The sequence below is a fragment of the Rhipicephalus microplus genome, chromosome 4 (genome assembly GCF_043290135.1).
Source record: "Rhipicephalus microplus isolate Deutch F79 chromosome 4, USDA_Rmic, whole genome shotgun sequence".
Taxonomy (NCBI): Eukaryota; Metazoa; Arthropoda; class Arachnida; order Ixodida; family Ixodidae; genus Rhipicephalus; species Rhipicephalus microplus.
Genome location: NC_134703.1, coordinates 79,382,145 through 79,400,111, shown reverse-complemented (window position 1 = coordinate 79,400,111; position 17,967 = coordinate 79,382,145). Strand labels below are relative to the sequence as shown.

The following is a 17,967-nucleotide window of genomic DNA, read 5'->3' as shown; positions in this document are numbered from 1 at the left end:
AATGTTGTACTCACTGTGGCCGGATTCGTGCCAAGTCGTGCATAAAGTTCTTCGATGGGGATTTTGTGTTCATCCTGAAAATTACAGGGGGTAAGGTTAGTAACGACATTAACAATTCCATAAAAAATAAAATCGAGCCCTTCTACTATAATCACTTGAGCGACCAAATGGTAAAGGGAACGTCACCACATCGATGACGCTGCGATGAATGGCCGACACTAGCAACCTGGGCGAAAACGGCATTGCTTCACTGCATAGCAAGCTGTGCAGCTTCCCGAGGCATAGCCAACTGTGTTGCCAACTCTTCGTCCTCAAACATGACAATTACAGTGATGCTACTGAGGTCTTCAGATATGGAGCAATTTTTGGAGCAGCAAAATTTTCCATTTTGGAGCAGGCAATTTTGCATCTGGGGGCATTCTAGAGTACATAACTCACATCTTGAAGTATGCAGGAGAAGCAAGTTGCATTTACACTTAATGACATGAATTATGGTGGGGACGTTAAGAGCTAGAAAATATTTTGGTTCATTGCAAACTTCATGCAGTCAATCATCTCAGCAAAACTCCCCATTTCACTGGATGATGTAAAGTCAATGTCGTTATACATTTATGCATTCTGGAACAACTTGTTCAGCAATTATTTTCGTTGCAAATTACAAAAGATTACTGATTCAATAAATATGTACATCTATGTGGTTATCAGCGGACATTGTAAATAAATGCCATGACCTACAAGAATGCCTCAACGCTACAGACTCTCACTTTCCAAATAAATTTCCCTAAGACGACTGCAAGATGTTCTTTTTTTTCATGATCGATCATATTTTTGGGCGAGACATGAAGTCACCTAATTGGCTCGCCTCATATAGCCAAGCTCGTCCAACACTCCCTTCCTTATGTCTGATGTCTCTGTTCTGAAAAAAGAGCACTCTTGGTGCTTTCAGCCTACCATTTGCTCATGCGCGGAGTTTCCCCTATATAAATATACGCATCAACCGCGCTTTCTCAAAAGTGTCGGAGTGTGCATTCAAAGGCGGACTACGTGATTTAACAAACCAGCCAAGACCATTTTTGCAGGGAAACTGTATATGGCTAGCGCGTTCTGGCTTTACAACAAAACATCCTTGTGCTCTCTAGAGAGCACTGAAAAAAAAATCCTCACCTTGTGCATTCGCCTAAGGTGACTCGAAGGTGAAAACCGTTGTTTTCATTGCGATAGCATTTATATGAACATTCTCGACTGATTTTTGCCATTGCCTTCAGGTTGTGTTCAAATCGGTAAAATCTACCTGCGCATCATGCGTTTTACACGCAAGTCAAAACGTGCGAGCTGGGGCAACGAACACTGCTAAAGCAGAGATGGAAAGAGCCGATCTATCACCATTGCCAGAAGGCGCATGCAATATCACCCCACGTGCCAGGCCAGCCACCACTCAAGCAGAGAAGAACGCCCTACCCGTCTTCAAGGAGTATTAAGGAGAGGAGGGGGGTCGCTAGTCTAGCAATTGTGAACTTTGACGGCGCGGTCGCGATCACTGGCGCACGCGCCATTTCGGCAGACATCAGAGACTGCCGAGAGACAGCTTGTATGCTCTTAAACACGTTGAGCTCTCCAACGCGAACAGACTGCGCGACAAATGCTTTGCTCCCTGGAGTGCACGGCTACTTGAATTGCACACCGATCTCGGCGGCTGTGATAGGGTTATGCACTGAGCCTCGACCAGCAAGGGGGTGACAGGATCATCGCGCCATTTTGAAGGTCCATTCATATGCGCCGTTTGTACTGTACGTGCATCCGCATGCTAGAGGTGTTCCGGGGATATCTAGCCATCCAAGCCACAGTACGGATCTCAAAGCTTTAAAAGAAGCAAACTGGATGAAATTATAGACGAAAGATAGTAAAAAAAATTTGCTCCCTCCTTTTAACTTCCACGTGCAAACATTTACCCTTTTTTGCTCTTCCCCATCAAAGGTACCTTTGATGGGGAAGAGCAAAAGGTGCCAACCAGGTATCTCTGCTAGTGCACTGATGGCGTTTATCACATTCGTAATTTACTACATTCCTAATTTATTGCAATATTTAATGATTGCCACGTGAGTTGGTTCCGACGTTATGGTTGTTTTGTCTTTTATACTCTGTAAGGCTGCGTACAATTGTTATTAGCCTATAAAGCTCAACAGGTCACTGTGATATACTTTACGTATTATTATACAACAGATGGCTAATTTGGGTGTGCAAAGTTTATCTAAGTATACTCTCCATAGTGTTTCGAATGTCTTGAAAAGAGCCTTCTGGTCAGAAGTTACTGTTGTGATGATTTTCTTACGTAAAACATTTGTTTGTGTTTTTGAGAAATAAATGTACTCTCAATTACCTAGAAAAATGCTGAAAAAGTAAAAACTTTTACAGTGACAATGTAATGTTCGAGCTTCATTGGGCTAAGACTGATCTGTTAGTCTTATTTGTCTTCAACCATCAGCTGATGTACGTTACCTGTTCAAATATTGTCTGTAGAATGCTCTAAACTGTACAGCGTAAATGAAAATAAATAAATAATTTTGTAGTTTCACATGGCTATTGATATACATTCCATTTATAACAGCCTCCATTGTGCAGCACCATACAGACTATCAACTGGCCTAATTTCTGGACTGCATAAAGGTAGGCTACTTATAGGACACATACAATACACACACTTGAGTAGAAATAAACATGGTAGCAAAATTGTGACAGTTGGAAGACATACCAGACGGTTACATATCAAATACATACAGGACGGTAACAGATGGGCACATACATGGTGGATGCTATGAGGAGACAGGAAGTCGGCGTCCAAATCGTTAGATCTTGGAGACATACAGTTTGCGTCCTCATGCTGCCTCAGGGAAATGTGATGGCATAAGTCATGACGCTTTTCAGCTAATGGCAGTTGCAATATAACAGCTTGCAATGCATAGAAACATGTTCTTTCGTATGAATATATAAATGTGAAAAAGTGCAGAACGATGCAAGTCTCACTATAGTTAGTAAGTTCTCATGGGAAGTGGTGTGCAAACTCCCCCAGATATCCATTGGGTAAATCACCGACCATTATTGGACACATAGTTGGATGTTCATTTTTGTTTACAATGCTTGATTGGTGCAGCTGGTCATATAGATAGAAGAGGTGCGGTGCAAAGACAAACAAACACGGGAACAAATAAAACGCAAATGGTGTTTGTCATGTCTCATCGCCGCATAAAAGTGAACGAGACAAGACAAACACCATTTGCGTTTTGTTTGTTCTTTTGTTTGCACCAAACCTGCTCTATCATGTGTGACCAGCTGCACCAATTAAACATTACAAATAAAAATGAATGGTCGATTAGGTGCCCACTAATGGTCTGCGATTTACCCAATGCTTATTTTGTGGAGATTAGGTTACGAAAACAGTAATACAATAAAACGGCCTATATGTCCGTTGAACATGCACATGTCCGCCCTGGACACCCGCATGACTCCCGCTGGATCGCCAACTAGTATGCGCCTTAGAGTCCTGCGGATGTCCGCTGGACGCAAATCGGCGATTTGCGGACGACCAGCGGACGACCCAGACATCCGGAAGCGGTTGTCCAGTGGACGTCCATCCATGTTTAATTGCCCATTCGGGTAGCACCCTAACAGCGACCTAATGCGTGCGCCTTTCAGCACACCATGTGGTGACTGCTGAAAGCGGCCGGCTGCTTTTGCTATCGTCGACCGCGACGATAGCGCATACGTGAACTTGGTCATATATATATATATATAAAAGCGACGTCCGGACGTCGGCGCCACAACAGCGCGTTCTTCGACGGAGTACTCACCATCGACACTTCCTGTTTGAGGTCATCCAAGTTCTGTTCCTTTTCCTTCTTCCCAATCTTCCGCCGAGCCCTAGGCCGCCCGTCTGGTGTCCGGCCGTCATCGGGAACCCTTGGGTTAACTGCAACCCGGTAGCTGTCGCTTCGTCCATACTGCACAGAAGAAGACCATTTCGTCAACAACATGACCCCCAATCAACGAATGAAGCGGTCGCAATGATCAGAAGCCGCGAGCAAAAAAAAAAAGCCCTTAAATGCGACGAAAATTTTTGATGGCTAGCTGACTGGTTACAATTCCCTGTTGGGGGACGTACAGTAATAGTAGTGTAGTAGTAGTAGGCGGAGCCTCGAGCAAGTATAAACTCAAAGCGACCAATGAACAGCTTGCAACAATCAAACATGACATTCACGCGCAAACTGCTGAATTTCAAGGTAACTTTTCCCTATGACGATTGGCAAACACGCAGTCTAGAAAACCGAAGCGCACGCCTGATCAAAAAAGAGTGTGGGTAGCCTTGAACAGTAGTTCTCAAACGGGGGTCCACAAGATCCATGCTAAAAAAAAAAAAATGTTTTTGAAAGGCACATTATGCCCATAACAGCCCCTTCCAATTTGCTTCACCGCAAAACATCTCTGCATTGCAGTGGAGCCGACTTGTGTTGCCCTTTCACGGAATGACAATTTTGATGCAGTTGTTTAACACGTATGCAGAGCATGCTTGTGCCTGGCTCGCATACTTGAAAAAGCAGACATAGCTAGAAACATATTGGATGTGGCTGCCCAACATACAACTAGTCGGCAAGGTGCTGAGGTCGAATTGGCGTGGCACTTCAGTTTGACCATTGCTTGCCAGGTAGACATTAAGAGCGTCTATTCCACGCACCGTTTTGCTTTCATTCACGACCCCCCCCCCCCTAACTCGCTGCAAGGGGTCTCCAAATCAATTCCACTATTCCAAAGTGGGTTCCCGAAACATCTATGACTGAGGACCACTGGCTTAGAAGATCAGTCATGATGGACCGGCCACTTGCTCTGCTCATGTCTGTGCAAATCTTTGCAGTGTTGTAATGCAGTGACGAGGTTTTACGCACATTGACAAAGGCATGATTAGAAGCACACCGCAGTGTCGAACCCCAGATTAATTCTGACGATACACGGTTACATAACGCATAGCTACGAGCTTAAAATCATAGAGATGATCTTTCGTTCCCCTCTTCTGGAAATGCAGACGCTGTGGCTGGGAATCAAACCCACGTTCCCAAGCTTGGCACCTTACTTCATTGGTTACCGGCAGCGGATTAAGGCAAATTAACGCACACATAGTCAAAAGTCTGACTAATGGCCTCCTTAAACAACGCTGCCAAACCGGACCGCAAAAAAGAAAATAAAAATAATGCGCAACATTACGCAAGACTATCGAAGCAACAGCGACCGGACTCTCCCATCCTTTTTTTCATGGTGCATCACACTTGACCTGACTGCATTATCTATCTGCGTGTGCAGACCCCGCACTTATAGATATTGACGTCAACCCTATCTGAAAGAGTGCGCCTGCTTATATGCGCATACGGGACGGAACATCCAGCCAAGAGACTGGCAGCCTTCTGTAAGCCCTTTGTTTGGTTTTTCTCTCCGAGGAACCAGAAAACCGGCGTAGATAGTGAGAAAGTGTCGGGAAAGGTTGGGAGAGATTCCCAGTCATATACACGTCCGCAGAAGTTACCAGAAGTCTTCACGAAGGGAGGCTCACTAAGACCGCTTAAAAAAGGGCGAATCTGAGAACACAATCTTTATCTGGCTGTGGTAACAGCAACGCCGTAATAGTTGTCACAAGGTCGCGCAGTTGCTTCGAAGCGTAAAAGCGCACGGACCTCGAATTGGACGCTTACGTATTGTACTGAGTAACTCGCATACTAAAAGCTTAGAGCAGCAATACTTCACATGAAATCGAAAAAAAAAAAACGAAGAAAAGGGGACAGGGCGAAATCCCGTCGGCCAGTGTGAAAAGCAGCGGATGAGTGTAACTCGAAAAGAAATAACTTTCATCACGCGCGTCGCTAACAGTTGTGCCACTGGCTATGATGAAACACAATCACCCACATTATACCTCTGCCAATGCGGCTGTTCAAAACGGGAGCTCCGCAGGCCACACCACCAACGGCAGCGTCCAGAAGAAAAGGGCGCTGCCGAGGGGCGGGGGGCACCGCCACACTGCGGCGGTCGTGAACTCACGCTCGCATTGCGGTTACACGGTACAGGTATATACGACGGCCACCCCTGTACCATAGGGCCGTCTGCCTGCTCTCCTCCTCGCGACGGTATAGTCGCGCGGACCGCTCCTTCCCTACCGTTAAACCCAGCGCTTTCTTCGCCCTTACCAACACTTGGCGCCCGCAGCCCTCACCCGCGGTCTCCGTCGTCTGGTGCGAAAAGAAGCGAGACACATGGAGAGAGATAGAAAATACGGAGGAGGAGAGGCGGCGATCAATAAGCGGGCCGCCGTTACGCCGGCCTCGCTCTCGGTGCAGTTCCTCGCTCTCGGTGCAGTGCCGAAGCTCACGGCGGGGGGTTCGCGTACGAGAGCGAGCGCAGGACCCTGGGCTGTCTTGACGAACCGCCGCCCGGTCGCGGCGCAGAGGGCAAACTTTCGCCGCTGCTCTGTCCCCGAACGAAGGGAAACGAGATGGGGCCTTCCTCCTTTTCCCACTTTCTCTCTCCCACTCGGCCTGTTCACATCGCCGCACCCGCGACAGACGAATGCAGCCGCTTTTTTTTTTTAATCTCGACTTTAATGTCTCCAACTGATTACCACAATTAGCGCCAGCGGCTTGCCAGCTATCACGGACGTAATTTTATCCAGCACCGTTCATAGCGACGTCCGAGGTAGCGTGTGATTCTCTCTCCCTCTCTATCTCTCTCCACACAATCTTTTCTGCGGCCCAGCGCAGTTCCGAGGAGTAAAGCACCGCCAGAAACAGGCTGCATTTTCTGAGGACCGAAACTAGGTCACGCCAAAAAAGACCTCTGCATGCCCCTCTCAGGACGTGTGCCGCGCAGAGTTTGTTTATTATTATTTTTTTTTGCTTGATCGAGTGCGCGCGCGAATTATTCGCCGCCCGAGTGACGCATGTTTCCTCCCAGAATTCGGCGCTGCTTTCTCGGAAAACGCAATATACGCTGGGGCAGCGAATAAATGCGACTCGCTGAACAAGACGAAATCCACTCTGAGCTACGCTGAATAAGTTATACAGCAAATATCGCAAAATATTCGAGCCAGACAGAAACACGACCACGCGATATGCTTCGAAATCGAGAAACGAAACTACCGAATCCCCATAAAAGTCGGCATAAAGGGTATATACATCCTCTGGAGAAATATGATCCGAATAAGCAGCTTGTTCCGCCCACAACGGTCAGTTCGAACCGCTGGATTTTTTAGGCTTTTCCAGCTAGCCCCTTTCTTTACAAACGTTCGCTACATTGAATCTGTGAGTGCTGGTTACCGTTGCAACGTGCATAGCGTGTTTAGTCACAGCGTTAACCTAATCAGATACTTTGTTTGCAATCTAGTTCTCTCCCATAATCGGTGCGTACGTCGCAGTAGTCATGTACTTAACCCTCAAAGCTTCACCAGCTATTATAAGTAGGGGCAGGTAAAGAGATGCTGGCGACCTACCTCGATTGCCAAGAGTTAAGGCCGACGCTTCGCAAAGTAACAGAAGGAAGCATGCATCGATTAAGGCACACTGCCGAAATTCCAACCGAAAGCAGGCTTTTGTACTGAACGAAGTCGCCTGCAAAAGCAGCGTCCTGTTTCGTGAAGCAGGCTAGCCGGTATACATACCAAATTTCACGTACGTGGACAGCTTTCACGCGTTGGAAATGCTGACGAATTCGAGCGACGCTGTAACAGGAGGGATCGGGATTAAATTTGGCCCAGCCCTGGTTGCTGATTTGATTGATATGTGGGGTTTAACGTCCCAAAACCACCATATGATTACGAGAGACGCCGTAGTGGAGGGCACCGAGAATTTCGACCACCTGGGGTTCTTTAAGCGCTGGTTGCTCCTCAACACGCATTAAAGAAGAAAAAAAAAACAAATGAAAAAGTGCTTTTGCGAGCACTTTTGAAGCGCCTTACCGCGAAACGAAAACAGTTAAAGATGCTTACACTTCGGTGTACATATTCAAGGATATGCTTCGATTCCATACAATACAAGAACTAAAGAAACCCACGTTGTGTACAATCGAAATCAGTGAAATCTCGCAGAAATCCTTAGGCAGCAGCGCATCGGAGAACTCGAGCCCAGGGAACTTAGCAAAATCACCGACTCGCAGATAAGGCGGCAAAATTAAAGAGGTGCGACTGAGGATATCTTACACGAGGCGTTTGAGAACTCTACAACGGCTGATCTCTAGATTAACGGGCTGCGTTTTCCTGTTGAGAGATTCAGTTTAGCTTGTAGTTCGTTGAGGGTAGCTTCCTTTGTTGTTACCGGTTGCCTTTCAAAGACTGCGTACGAGGGGCAGAACAGAACGCTTTCCAAGTTCATCAACGACGACCGTGCCCCTCGAAATGGAAGCAAACTGAAACGCGAGCGTGCCCCCCCCTCCCCCCAAAAAAGATGCGCAACCCCGACAAAAAAAAAAAAAAAAAACATGGCCGCCTGAGAGATACGCACCCAAACCTCCGCCATATTTATCACTAGGCCGTGCCACTAAACGTGGGCAGATTTCTTCAGCGTACTTGAGAAAAGACATGTTCGGTGGCGGGGCTACCGACGGCATACACCGTGCGCGGACCACGTAATATAAACTTTACAGAGTTAAAAGAAAGATTGTGATCCGAAGGAGAGGAGGAGGCGCATCATCTTAGTACAGGTCATAGAGGGCATTCAACACTGAATAGGTGCAAGCGCTATATTCACCAAAGCGGCTATAGTACGTATCAACAAGAACGGCGACAAGCACAGGGACTAATTAAACAACCACCTTCAGCAAGCAGCGTTTGCTGTTTACTTTAAAAAGGCGCGTGCCGGGAATTCTCTGGAATCAATGTGTCTGAGCGGAGTCAGCGAGGGAGCATCCTGTGGTTGTATTCTCTTTCCTGAAACTCGCAGCAGCGCTGCGTATCAACGGCGACTTTGGGCATGCGTTCACACCGTGTTCACACTGGCGACCCGAATCCTGCGATCGTCCGAATCAACTTAAAACGCTCACACCAAACGATGTAAACGTAAGAAGGTTGTAGGGGTATACCTTGTCGTCGGCCATGTTGCGACACGTTCCCACAAACCGGGCGACGCAGTCCTTTCGGAGATGAAACACCAACCTCCACCGCAGAAGTTCGGAAAGCACGCGCACGATCTACACAGCACGTAGGTAACACGGTGGCCAAAGGAAGGCGACACACACGTTTTTTTTTTTTTTTTCCTTCCGAGTTTCCGACGACGGCGATGAGTGATGATGGCGGCCGCGAGGTCGCGACCGGTCTAGGCGCCGACGAAGACGGCGACTCGCTCTTTGAAGCGCTCGAGAAGCGGCCGACGGTGTCATCCCCACCCCGACGAGGATGGGAGAGAAGGAGAAGATATTGTGCATCCCCTCCACCCAACTCTTATCGACAGACGGCGCAGACGCCATCGTCAGCCCCGACTCCTCAGCTCCGTTATCAGCCTCGCCCACGTACGTACCCGTCTCCTCGCTTCCGATTGCCGCAGAGTCTCCCCCCTACTAACTACGTAGCCCTCTCCTTCAACTGGAAGACTTAACGTCATGACCGAGTGGAAGAAAATACGTCACATCATCACAGAGTCCATTTCCTCTCAAGGGTCCAGTCCTCTCGAGAGGCGATTGCAGCGCAACACATTTCCAATCTAATCGGTCTCGAGCAATGTTTCGCAGGTCGAAATTGAGGAGGCCGCATTGACGCATGAAGCGTACTGGCTGACGCACCTGAGCTGACAAGCGAGGGGGGGGGCGGGGGGGTACAGAGTTTTCCGCGCAACTTGATGGGGTATAAGAACGATAAAAAAAAGGATGATTGCAGCCTACTGATGGACATCAGAAATGCGTAACAAAGCAAACACGAATTGAAGAGGACTAATGTATCCGACGATGGCGCAAGAAATCTGCGATTTATGCCCGAACATTGCCAACTATGAAATTTGTGCTGTAATAATTTGTACGCTCTACCTCAGACATAGCGACGCGACCGTTCGACAACGTAATTCTGTGTATTAAAACCAGTGGAGATATATAACCAGAAAGTGTGCGTTCAAATGGGAGGGCGCTGAGTGGTATTCGAGAGCAGTATAAAAAGAGGTAAAAAAACGAAAATTTGCAACGCTTTGTTCTGGTGAAGGTTTGCGTAATCCACTACGCTGAAAAAAAAAAAAGAAGACGCCATCAACTACTAACAACGACCATTTGGTCAGTGCAATGATATTCTAGGACATTTAAGAAAACGAAAAAATAAAGTAAACTACGTACATGCATCAATTCATACACTTGCTGTAGATAGTATTGTTCACGCACGCAGAAATGTGTCCAACTGCGCTTTTTTTTTTTTTTGCTAACATTCTGTCAAGAAGACTCAGTCGCTACGCGGGAACAACAGCAGAATTCAAAATGTCACGTAGAACAGAGAGGGCACGTGTGCGATGCGCGTAATTCTTTAATACAGATTATAGCGCTAACTTTGTCCCCACAAATGGGGGAATGCACCGAGAACGAAGGTTCAATAGATACCGTTAAACAACACGTCGTACAAGGCGCAAGCCGCAGGACGGTACAAGCAGCGACGCGGCTGCGTTCCTTGCAGGCGCCATGCAAAGCAGAGCGCGGACGTGCACAGCAGTCGCCGCCTTCTCACCTCTAGGCTTATCAGGTGTTGCATAGCGCGTAGCGGGCACCGATAAGCGAAGACGGCATCTCCGCTTCACGTCGAGCATTTCTATAGCGTACTTCGAGTGCCCCGTGTGGTGGCTTGCTGCCGTATATACGTCGTATAAGCCAGCGCGTGCCAGAAACTGCGGCTATGCGCTTTGCCGCTGCAACATACTTCGCGGCTCTTGATAGCGGCAAGACGAGCGAAGGCCGCGCCTGGCGGCACTGCCCACTCCGGCGTAAAAATAAAAAAAGAATTCGCGACCGAGCTGGCCTACACGAATGTCGAAACCGCGCGTTATACAACTGCAATCAACAACGTACGTCCGCAAGTTTGCCGAGATGAATGGCCAGCAGCCACTCCATAAAGAGTGCGTCGACATTGAGCCACCGCGAAACAGCCAAGATCTCGTTTCTAGACGAGGAAAACAAAGCCGCAAAAGCTGGGTTTCAAGATGCAGTTGATGGGTCGATCTGCGGAGATGAAATTACACTCGGACACACCGAGTCCACTGGCGCACAAAAACGGTATAAGCAATATACCGTTATACGTGCTCTGCGTGTAAGTGCAACAAAACGCCATTGACGAGCCTTCGTTGAAACGAGCAGCGAGACAAGGACAGTAATCAGGTCAACAAAGCGCACAGAACACAAGCCCACTTGCATAAGAGGGCGAACGCTGCAGGCTACGTGAAGTGTTTGTGGAGGGGGCGTATGCATCGCTGTTTCACGCCTTCTTCAAGTGCGCATGTGCAAAAGTGCGATGGTTATACTCCCGCCGCTCTCTGACGAGCCATGCATACCGACTGTATAGCACGTATAAGCGTAGATAGAGCATGTGTACGTCCGGTCTCCCAATTAGACGACGCTATGATCTGGGCTTTAAATCCCCTCCTCCGTCTATATACAGTCCTTCAAAATAATGCTTAAAGACTTACAACGCGAACGAAATCATATTTGCACTATCGATGCCTCTGCTTGCTCCAAGGATGAGGTACAAAGTTTGCTTGCATCGTTCGGTGTGTTTGCAGGTAGCAACTTAATGTGTACATTCTACTACATGTCCTTATTGACCGAGCGAAAGACGGCTAAGGTTTTAACTGGAAAGTTAGGAGCTGCAGTAAATAGTAAGATTAAATTAAGCACTACTAAAGGATTGATCGTGTTCGGACGAGGTTACACATAACGCAAACAACCACAAGGGGATGACAGCAAAACGAGGCCTTTCTTTCGCGTGCGTTCTTGCAACGCCGTCGAAACCGACGCCACTGCCACAAGAAACACACTGAAACGGGTGCAAGCTACAGTGAGCGGCCTGTCTGAAACGGCATACTGCCGCATACTCCACCGCACGAACCTCATTCCACAGAAATTAAGCTACGCGCCGCGCCGCAAAGCAGGGCGGCCCGAGTACGCGCGCGCCGTCGAAGAGCAATGAATATCGATGGCTCCAACGCTCGGTTGGCAGTGTATAGCCGAAGGCACAAATCTCCATAGAAAAAGGAAGACTCCCCTCCAGTCACCCGACAAATGAGCCGAGCGACGCGCGAGGCCTAGCGAGCGCGCTATATACATGGCGCTGTTGTTGCTGCTTATTCTGACGCACTCCGGTAATGCGAATTCCGCGCACTAAAGGGTCGTACAACCAGTCAGGCGAAGACATGGACGACATTCGAAACACGCAAGCACCTTCACTCGACTATGCGCGAGAGTATAGTGTGGTGTGTTTCTTACAGGCAGTGCGTGCCATTTGGGAAGGACGCTCGCTTCCAAGGTGCGCAGCACTTTTTTTCTATGGAAACACACACGCACAACCGCAAAGTTGCGATTAAGTGAGGAATGATAAAGTATACGCCAGAGGAACGAGAAGCTCTCGCGAAGAACGATCAGCACTGATTGAAGCGTGATTGAGGTGAAAGCAACTCGCGTGGGTAGAAGCACCACGTTTATTCTAAATTAGTGAACACAAATTACAGAGCACGAAATGCATAGAAAGTGGCTATCAAGCAGTCGCTTCATCTTATACTCGCGCGTAATTGAGCATAATGAGCGTCCTAATAGCTTACATTTGCGTTTTAATTAATGCCCATAGACGTGTGCATCACGGCGTTTCTATACCGAGTCGAAGAATTTTATACAGCGAGTCTAAAACCTCAGAGTGAGTGTATGTTTTGTTATTTCATTATTTTTCCCCTTTTTGGCAGCATGCGTCTTGTTTCTGAATTCGCTTCTCGTTAACTACCCCACATTGACCAACTGAATTCAGGGTCGAGCCCCAGATGGCAGTTTCTAAAAGCCAATTATGAGCAGGAGAGATATAGTATACACAAAGTTCTCCGATAAGCATTTGCACGAGCTATAAATAAGTACGCGAGACTCCATCCTGCGAAGAGAGCACTTGCCGCAGCAGACCTCACGCTGTACGTAACTAGCCATAGAGGCAACGCTGAGCGATAGGTCTCTTAATGGAGGGATGCGCCAAATGAGCGCACCGATCGGCCGGGCGACGCCGAGCAGCGGCGAATTTAATCATCGGAGAGTGCTGCCGGAGTTTCCGCAACAGCACTGTCCCTGGCTACGGTGTGTGCGAATGTAATGCTGCGCGTTTGCGGGCGCTACTGCCTGGAAATTCACCCTTTATCTTTTCGCACTGACTATTATGTTGGACGCTGTAAACAAGCACAAAAAGGTATACGGGCCGACAAAGCTGAAGTCCATAGAGTGAGATGGGGGGAGAGATGCGCTTATTCGATCAGTCAGTCGAACGTGAAATATAATCAAGCTGAGAGAGGAGTGGCGACGTCGCCTATACATGTATACATGCCTCGTTGCTATTGCGTCGAGCGCACACAATGCCTAGCACAATTCCTTGTGTCTGTGCGCGCGTGCGTGGTTTCGCTATTGCTGACGTAAAGGTGTATTTCTACACCAAAATCCATATGATGTCAATGCATGGCTACACACCGTGCATGTTGAGATGAGCACACGGCGAACAACATATTATATAAATAGTGCGAGCTGCCCATTTTTCTCCAACGTAGATTTACGTCACCGGAAATACTAGCTGTTACACTAGCTACTGCAGAGAGAGAAAGACAGATACAGACAGACAAATTTCTCAGTCACTTTCGTAACTTTTGAAGTTGAAGCGGCAAATGTGAAAGTATTGATTGACTGATTGATTGATATGTAGGTTTTATCATCCTAAAACCACCATATGAGAGACACCATAGTGGAGGGCTCCGGAAATTTCGCTTACCTGGGGTTCTTTAACGTGCACCTAAATCTGAGTACACGGGCCTACAACATTTCCGCCTCCATCAGAAAGGCAGCCGCCGCAGCCGGGATTCGATCCCGCCACCTGCGGGTCAACAGCCGAGTTCCTCAGCCACTAGACCACCGCGGCGGGGCGCAAATGTGAAGGTAAACCACGCGCTTATATAGAATGCGAAGTGCGCGCGTCAACGTCCGCATCCAGCGACGTACAATAGAAACATAACGTTGACAGAGAATGAGGGATTGCCCTTTGACCTTTGACTCGGCAACTTCTAGTGACACACCTGCACTCCTCCCCGCATCAGGGAAGTCACGCCAACGATGCCTGGAGTTCAACCCCGCCGTCTCAGGCCGGCAGATGCTATGCAGAGAAATCGCAGCGCAGTGTATACACGGCGTATCCGGAGACCCCGTGCCTATCACTTCAAAAAAAAAAAAAAGAAAGAAAAAAAAAGTCAGCGGCGCTATACACTGCGAAATATAAAGGCAATGATGATGGGTCCCACTTCGTAGAAACGCGTTTACGCAGCAAAGAACGCTGACGCACTTCGTGAAGAAACACGCTAGAAGCCCGCGGCGGAAGAAAGGTCTTACTCCACGCTCAGCTCATGGCAAGCCTCCTGCGCTGGCAACGATCGCACGTGGCGCGACGGAAACAAAAGCGACAAAGAGCAACTTCCTCGATGACTGTATATATGTTGGGCTGAGCGGCATATCTATAGGCAACAGCCAATTTCTCTTTGAAAACTATAATGTTATCGATCCAAAACAATAAACGTACTGAAAAGGCGTTGCACTCGCTATACTATCGCGGTATGTCACATACAAAACAGAAATAGAACCGCGCCAGTTTTCCTCCATGAATCCCGCACAGGACAGTGTGTAGAGCACGTAAAAAAATGTGTGGTTCGCTGCGGGCTAGTTCGTCATAATGTAAATGGAAAGAAAAAATAAACAGCGCGACAGGAGACGAGGCAAAAGCAACCGGCTAGCTCCGTTTGTGCCTCGTGTCCATTTACGCCGTGTTATTACCCAATTACAAGAGAACATATATTGTAGTACAACGGTTAGTTGGGCCAGTTAGTTAGGATCCATCGTGAACTTACTTACAGCGCAACACCAGAAAATATACAGGACAGGGAAGGAGCAAAAGAGAAAGAAAAGACGGCGCCGTCTTTTCTTTCTCTTTTGCTTCTTCCCTGTCCTGTATTTTTTCTGGTGTTGCGCTGTAAGTACAAGAGAACAGTACGCCTCATCCTTGGACGAATAAGTCGCAAAAAAAGGAACACGCGCCTGCGCCTAGACTGAAAAAGAGCTGCTCCGTTCCAGCCTTTTGCGCACATCTTTCCTTTCCAAGCTTCCAGAAAGAAAGGCAACGTCACCAACGAATGCGCTTGGAATCGGATGAATTCGCTGATCGGCGCATGCGGTTTTCTTTCCTCTTAAAACTGTGAGCCACGAGCAGGCTGAAGCGCGTGCAATGAAACTTATGCGCAGAGCCCGCGTACATGTACGACCACGATCGCGTTGCACCGCGCGCGGAGAGAAGGACGCGAGTGCAGCGAGCTGCAGAGGATTTCACACGCGACTCGACAGAATTCCAGCACCATTCGGGCGCCACATGCAAAAGCAGCAATCGGGGGAGAGGGTGGCGGGAGGGTGTGTGTGTGTTCGCATGCCTGAAACGCGTGAAGGCCGCTTGCGCAAAGTTTCCACTGACGAGACAGAGAAAGACGGCGGCAACGGCACATGCAGATTAGAGAGAAGCGATCGGGCCCGTCGAAGGACGCGCCCTACAGCATATTTACAGTTTCACGTATAAACGAAAGACACAAACCCGAGCGGGTGCTGCAGGCGCCCGGTACACGCGCGCACACATACGAATTAGACTGCGCCTGTCCAAGCTGCAGGCCGAGAAATTCAATATAGCGCGCTAACTGCTCTCTAACGAGGTCGACCTGACGCGCCCTGAAATTTTTGTGCGCAGTATAGCGAGATGGGGAAAGAAGCTGCGATAGTTTTCGATGGCGAAGGGATGTAGACAAGTTGGGTTGGAGAAAAAAAGTGGAGGTGTTGACATGAACCCGAGTTTGTGTACAAGAAGACGGTTTGAAAGCTTAAATCGCTGATGGGCGTTAATTGGCAGAACTTTTCACGGCAGTTCCGTGTAAGGAATACTACAAGCAGATTAATGAGCGCTTTACACATTGAACCATCGATGCGGCTGCTGCGACACATGTGTCGAAAAACAAAGAACGGTTACATCAGGCAATCTAATTTTAAAACTGATGATGTAACGTGCTTTTTCGCTTGGCTCTACGGAAATGCCGCGTTAACAACTGTACACATGCATTTCCGAACTGACAGTGACACGCTATAGGCCAACTACACCGCGGTAAGCACAAAGAATAAGTCTAAGATACGAGTATGAAAGGCGAATCGGTTACATCCGAGGTGGCGCCCCGCGTTCGTTCTTAAACCCGGGAAATAAAACAAGCTCGCGAATCAATGTTGAGAAAACATGATGCCACCGCGTACCTTTTCGGATTGCATATCCCGCCCAGACCGGCCGGCACCAGCCACGAGAAGCCGCAGCCGTTGTTCTCGCGACGGTACCTCGCGACGAATGAGAGATATCGCACATGCCGCTATTCGTGTAGCACCGGCATTATATAAGCTCGCAGAAGGCGAGAGAGTGAGAGGGGAAAAGAAAGAAAGGGCAAAAAATAAAGAAGCAATCGATCACAATGCTAAAGAAAAAAAAATGATCGGAACGCGGCGTGGAAGAAGCCCCGGAAGCTGCGCCTGCGCAGATGGAGCGAAAACGAAGAGACGAGCTATACGAAACCGTCGGTGTAACATGCGCACGCAACGAGAGCGCAGTCGTTCAAAGGCGAAGACACGACGGTGTCACGTGAATGAATACCTTCCCGGGAGGCATTCGAGCCATCTGTAGCGCGGAAGGGAGCAGAGATCGAAAGGAAGCAGCAGCAACAGCAGAAGCTGCGGGCGCTGACTGTACTACTCCGACGTCGGCGCACGTCAGGCCAACCTACTATGCACGAACGAAAGGGGAAACACCATGTGCAATGAGCGTTAGCATCCGAGCGCATTTACCCTGACAGAGTTGCCGGTGTCATTTGCGGTCACGTTACGTTCACGCACACGTTGACTACACAGTTTCCTAATTGCCTTATGTACGTATATAGGACAACACTAAATTATCTTTGATTACATCGTTCTGGAGGTTAAGTTCATTCATTTGCCGAAAAAAAAAAAGATGTGGTTAGCTATTTGCGATTGTGAAAGTGAAGCCCGCTGTTTGCGTCGAAATGCCTTATTTGGTGTTAGTTCGACGTGCCACTGCCGTCGAAGAGTTTTCTGTTGACGTCAGAATACGGCCAATATACAACCTGCTTGTAGAAAGCTGTTATACACGTGGTTCCACAGGTTCCTCATAGGTGCTCAATTATAGAATAGAGTTAGTATTGCTAGTACTGAGGGCAGCAGTCTAGCATCTAGTCCACCGCGGCGGGTAGCAAATTCTAAATAAGAATTTCCCACGCTTTTTTTTTTGAATGAATAAAATGCAGTAAGCAGTTTAGAGATCCGGCCGTACACGAGGTCAGTGTATACGAATGCCCGTTTTGACCCGACCCGAAGGCGACCCAATAGTGCAAGTGCACCGAGGGTACGACATTATCTTTCGCGAACAGTGAACGATGCGGAACATCAAGAGTATAGGCACACCGTTAACCCCGTTTTTCAACACTACGCAGCACTGTCGCCGCTTGTCGTCGAAAGAAACGGAGTCAAGTGGAGGTTGCAGGCCGGTATCGTCCGACGGGCGCACGAGGTTATCGCCGGGTATTGAACTAGTGACCCTGCCCAGTGCGCTCTCGTGGCCACATAGAAAAAAAAGGAGCGAGTGTCACGTGGTCTTCGTATCGCAGAAATCTT

General features: G+C 48.3%; 1 protein-coding gene across 8 annotated transcripts in view; it reads right to left on the bottom strand.

The window, feature by feature from the left end:
- The window catches only part of Atpalpha (sodium/potassium-transporting ATPase subunit alpha), a 159,459-nt gene that overhangs the window by 38,576 nt on the left and 102,916 nt on the right, over positions 1-17,967 (bottom strand). For 5 of the 8 annotated variants that reach the window (XR_012894926.1, XM_037423158.2, XM_075892995.1 and 2 more), the window contains exons 2-3: positions 3,846-3,995; positions 15-74 (exon numbers count right to left, since the gene is read on the bottom strand). Coding sequence is in view for 7 of the 8 variants with exons in the window: in XM_037423158.2 (XP_037279055.1) it covers positions 15-74; positions 3,846-3,995 (210 nt within the window). In the remaining variant the exon portion in view is untranslated. Of the gene's footprint in view, positions 1-14; positions 75-3,845; positions 3,996-9,102; positions 9,395-16,545; positions 16,674-17,967 lie in introns of those variants that run through there. The other 3 variants (XM_075892996.1, XM_037423159.2, XM_037423160.2) reach the window with 2 other exon arrangements.